At 31.2% G+C, this 5,000-nt stretch overlaps 1 protein-coding gene across 1 annotated transcript; it reads right to left on the bottom strand.

Moving 5' to 3' along the window:
* Positions 1 to 379: 379 nt before the first annotated feature.
* Positions 380 to 3,237, bottom strand: LOC119571439 (zinc finger protein 883-like). Its single transcript, XM_037918742.1, has 4 exons — positions 3,233 to 3,237; positions 1,068 to 1,215; positions 820 to 922; positions 380 to 573 (listed from the first exon to the last, which is right to left on the bottom strand). The coding sequence occupies exons 1-4, from the start codon at positions 3,235 to 3,237 to the stop codon at positions 380 to 382; spliced, it is 450 nt and encodes a 149-aa protein (XP_037774670.1).
* Positions 3,238 to 5,000: the final 1,763 nt, after the last annotated feature.

The raw sequence follows: 5,000 nt of genomic DNA on the forward strand, positions 1-5,000 counted from the left end.
TTTAAGCTTATTGCAAAAGATTCTACTTGGCTTGTACTCGCTTGTGTTTTGCCTGATGTGTTTGATGAGAAGACCTTATGACAAACTTCACAGCTAAATGGCTTCTCATTTGTATGTCTTCTAATGTGCATTGGTTAGATTACGTTTGGGTGATAAGGCAAATATAATAGTTGTATTACTTCTGCTTTGTACTATCGTGTGTTTTACGTCACTACCTTTCTCGAAGGCCAATTGCAGATATCAAAGGTTTCTTCTTTGTATGTTTTCTTATGTGATTATGTGATCTTACAGCTGTGTGGATTTTCAGTTTATATGTCCTCTAAGGTGCATTGCTAGATTGCTTTTGGATGATAACTCCTTATTGCAAATTCTCATAGCTCTATGGCTTCTCGTTTGCATGTACTTCCTTATGGCCTCCGATATATCCTTTGTGTGAGAATTTCTTATTACAAATGTATTTCGTATGTACACCCATGTGCCTTACCCGACCACTATTAGTTGAGAAGGCCTTATTGCAAATCTCACAGCTGTATGGCTTCTTTGTGTGTGCTGTCATGTGCCTTCGTAGATTTCCTTTTCAGAGAAGGCCTTATTGCAAATTTCACAGCTATATGGCCTCTCCTTTATATGTATATTCTTATGTGATTTAACAGTTTTAGTTCGGTTGGTTTTAATGCAAATCTTACTATTGTATGGCTTCTCTTCTGTATGTACTCTTATGGTGATCCATTAGATGTCTGTTACCTGGGAAGGTCTTATTGCAATTTTTACATTTGTATGGCTTCTTTTTTGTATGTGATTTCATGTGCCTTGATATACCGCAAGTGAAGGTCTTGTTGCAAATTTGATACCTGTATGACTTGTCATTGAAATTAATAGGATGGACTTTCTTATAACATATGTCGTCAACGTCAGTGGAATCCTGAATCAAAAACAAAAGTCATTTTCATTTGCTTCATGCCTGAGGCTCTTTGAAAGATCCCTTTCACTTGCTACCTTTCGTCCCTTCCCTTCATCTGTATAATCAAACGCTTCTTCCTTAATATCTAGATGGTCTCTTTGGTGACATCTTCGTGGAGCTCTTCTTTGAATAGTGATTCCCTTGCATATATTTCCTCATCCTTGAGTGGAGCTAAGGGTATCCAGTCGGCAAGGCATTCATTGTCACACTGTGAATTGGGGAATAAAGAAATAAAAGCACTGAATGCAACATTCCTAACATAAAAGTGAAAAGAGATGTGGAAACATAATCAAAAAATATTTTTTTTTAATAAAGATATTACCATAAAAAATGGTGTAAATTGTTGTAACACAACATGACCAAAAAATCATTCCTGTTTTTTAAAGGGTATATTTTATTATTCATATTCGTTAAAAACAATATATATAGAGTTGAATATATTACATATTATTCTTATTGTAATACATACATATATATATATATATATATATATATATATATATATAGTTATTAATGTGTGTTTGTGTGTGGTGTGTGTGTGTGTGTATGTGTCTGATGTGAGTGTGTGGTGTGTGTGTGTGTATGTGTGTGTGTGTGTGTGTGTGTGTATGTGGTGTGTATGTGTTCTCTCTCTCCTCTCTTTATATCTATTATATATATATATATATTATCTATATATATATATATATATATATATACATACACACCACATACACACACACACACACACACATACACACTCACATCACACACCACACACACACACGCACACACAACACACACACACACACACACAACATACACACCACACATATATATATATATAATATATATATATATATATATATATATAGTATTATATATATATATATATATATGATATAACACACATAGTGTGTGTGTGATTTTATTATAAAATCAATACTTATACTATATAATCATATTAATATTACCATTACAGTTAACGAATCGTTGTCCTTCTTATCATCTCAGATTTATTACCATTTAAAATTGTTGTTTCTGGCAATGATGATAACGAAATAATAATAATGATAAAACAATAATAATATGATATTAATAACAATGATAATAAAATATATAATAATAATAATAAAAATGTTAATAATAATAACAATGATAATAACAATATTAATAAGAATACTAATCACTCATAATACCTATGTGTGTCTTGTGTGGGGTGTGGTGGATGTGTTAATGTGTGTATGTATGTGTGTCAATATATATATTATATACACACTATATATATATAATATATATATATATATTATATAAGTAGTATATATATATATATCTATAGTATATAATGATATATATATAATGAACACACATACATACACACATTAACACATCCACACACCACACACACACACATAGGTTTATTATTAGTGTATATATATATTAATATTGTTATTATCTTGTTATTATTTTATTAACATTGTTATTATTATTAGTATTTATTGTTATTATCATTGTTATTATATCATTTATTATTATTTTATTATTCATTATTATTATTATTGTTTCATCATTGCAGAAACAACAATTAAATGGTAATAATCATGATGTGATAATAAGGACCACGATGTTAACTGTAATGGTAATATTAATATTGATTAATATAGTATAATTTATTGGATTATTATAATAAAATCACACACACACAATGTGTTGTTTATATATCTATATATATATATATAATATATTTATAGATTACTATATATATATAGTATATATATATATATATATATGTTGTGTGTGTGTATGTGTGTGTGGTGTGTGTGTGTGTGGTGTGTGTGTGTGTGTGTGTGTGTGTGTGAGTGGTGTATGTGTGTGTGTGTTGTGTGTGTTGTGTGTGTGTATTTATTATATTATATATATAATATCTATATATATATATATATAGATAATATATATATAAAGAGAGAAGAGCGAGAACACATACACACACATACCACACACCACACACACACACATACACACACACACACACACACACCCACATACAACACACACACACACACACCACACACACCACACACACACACACACACACACACACACACACACACAATATATATTTAATATATATATATATCTATAGATATTATATATATATGTATTATAATAAGAATAATATGTAATATATTCAACTATATATATATTGTTTTTTAACGAATATGAATAATAAAATATACCCTTTAAAACAGTGAATGATTTTTTTTGTGCATCATGTTGTTACACCAATTTTACACCATTTTTTATTGGTACATATCTTTATTATAAAACATATTTTTGATTATGTTCTCCACAATCTCTTTTTCACCTTTTATGTTAGGAATGTTGTCATTCAGTGCTTTATATTTCTTTTATTTCCAATTCACAGGTTGACAATGAATTTCCTTGCCGACTGGATACCCTTAGTTCCACTCAAGGATGAGGAAATATATGGCACAGGAATCACTATTAAAGAAGAGCTCAACGAAGATGTCACCAAAGAGACATATCTAGATATTAAGGAAGACGCTTTTGATTATACAGATGAAGGGAGGGACGAAGGTAGCAAAGTGAAAGTGGATCTTCAAGAGCTCAGGCATGAAGCAAATGAAAATGACTTGTTTATTTTGATTCAGGATTCCACTGACGTTGACGACATATGTTATAATAAGTCCATCTATTATTTTATTGACAGTCTACAGGTATCAAATTTGCAACAAGACCTTCACTTGCGGTATATCAAGGCATGAAATCACATACAAAAAAGAAGCCATACAAATGTAAAAATTGCAATAAGACCTTCCCAGGTAACAGACATCTAATGGATCACATAAGAGTACATACAGAAGAGAAGCCAATACAATAGTAAGATTTGCATTAAAACCAACCGAACTAAAACTGTTCAATCACATAAGAATATACATATAAAGAAGAGGCCATATAGCTGTGAAATTTGCAATAAGGCCTTCTCTGAAAAGGAAATCTACGAAGGCACATGACAGCACACACAAAGAAGCCATACAGCTGTGAGATTTGCAATAAGGCCTTCTCAACTAATAGTGGTCGGGTAAGGCACATGGGTGTACATACGAAATACATTTGTAATAAGAAATTCTCACACAAAGGATATATCGGAGGCCATAAGGAAGTACATGCAAACGAGAAGCCATAGAGCTATGAGATTTGCAATAAGGAGTTATCATCCAAAAGCAATCTAGCAATGCACCTTAGAGGACATATAAACTGAAAATCCACACAGCTGTAAGATCACATAATCACATAAGAAAACATACAAAGAAGAAACCTTTGATATCTGCAATTGGCCTTCGAGAAAGGTAGTGACGTAAACACACGATAGTACAAAGCAGAAGTAATACAACTATTATATTTGCCTTATCACCCAAACGTAATCTAACAATGCACATTAGAAGACATACAAATGAGAAGCCATTTAGCTGTGAAGTTTGTCATAAGGTCTTCTCATCAAACACATCAGGCAAAACACAAGCGAGTACAAGCCAAGTAGAATCTTTTGCAATAAGGCTGAAACTGATCTGGTAAAGCACTTACAATTACATGAAATGAGAACCTGTACCGTGTGAGATACAACACACTTCACATAAAATGTTCCTAGTCACAGGCAAATACCTAGGAGTAACGTGATACCAGCCAAGGGAATTTATCTATCTAAAAGTGAGTATATTCAATCTCTCGAATATAAAAATAAAATTGTCACAGGTTTAAAAATGTCACAGGTCTGTAGATATGCCTTCACCCTAATTAGAAATCTTGTTATACACACTAAACTGCACCAAGGAAAATAAGCATCACACCTACGAGGAAAACTCTTCCTCTTGGCATTATATGGGAAGAATTAATTGAATCTCATAATCTGATTTATATTGTACATAAATTCTTTAAGGTGTAGTTCTCAAGTATATTAAATTTTTATTTGTTATGACCTGTATTTTATCTTCCATATAATGTTATACCATTACCTTTATGGCTTCTATCTGACAGCATT

The sequence above is a fragment of the Penaeus monodon genome, unplaced genomic scaffold, assembly GCF_015228065.2.
Source record: "Penaeus monodon isolate SGIC_2016 unplaced genomic scaffold, NSTDA_Pmon_1 PmonScaffold_63, whole genome shotgun sequence".
Classification (NCBI taxonomy): domain Eukaryota; kingdom Metazoa; phylum Arthropoda; class Malacostraca; order Decapoda; family Penaeidae; genus Penaeus; species Penaeus monodon.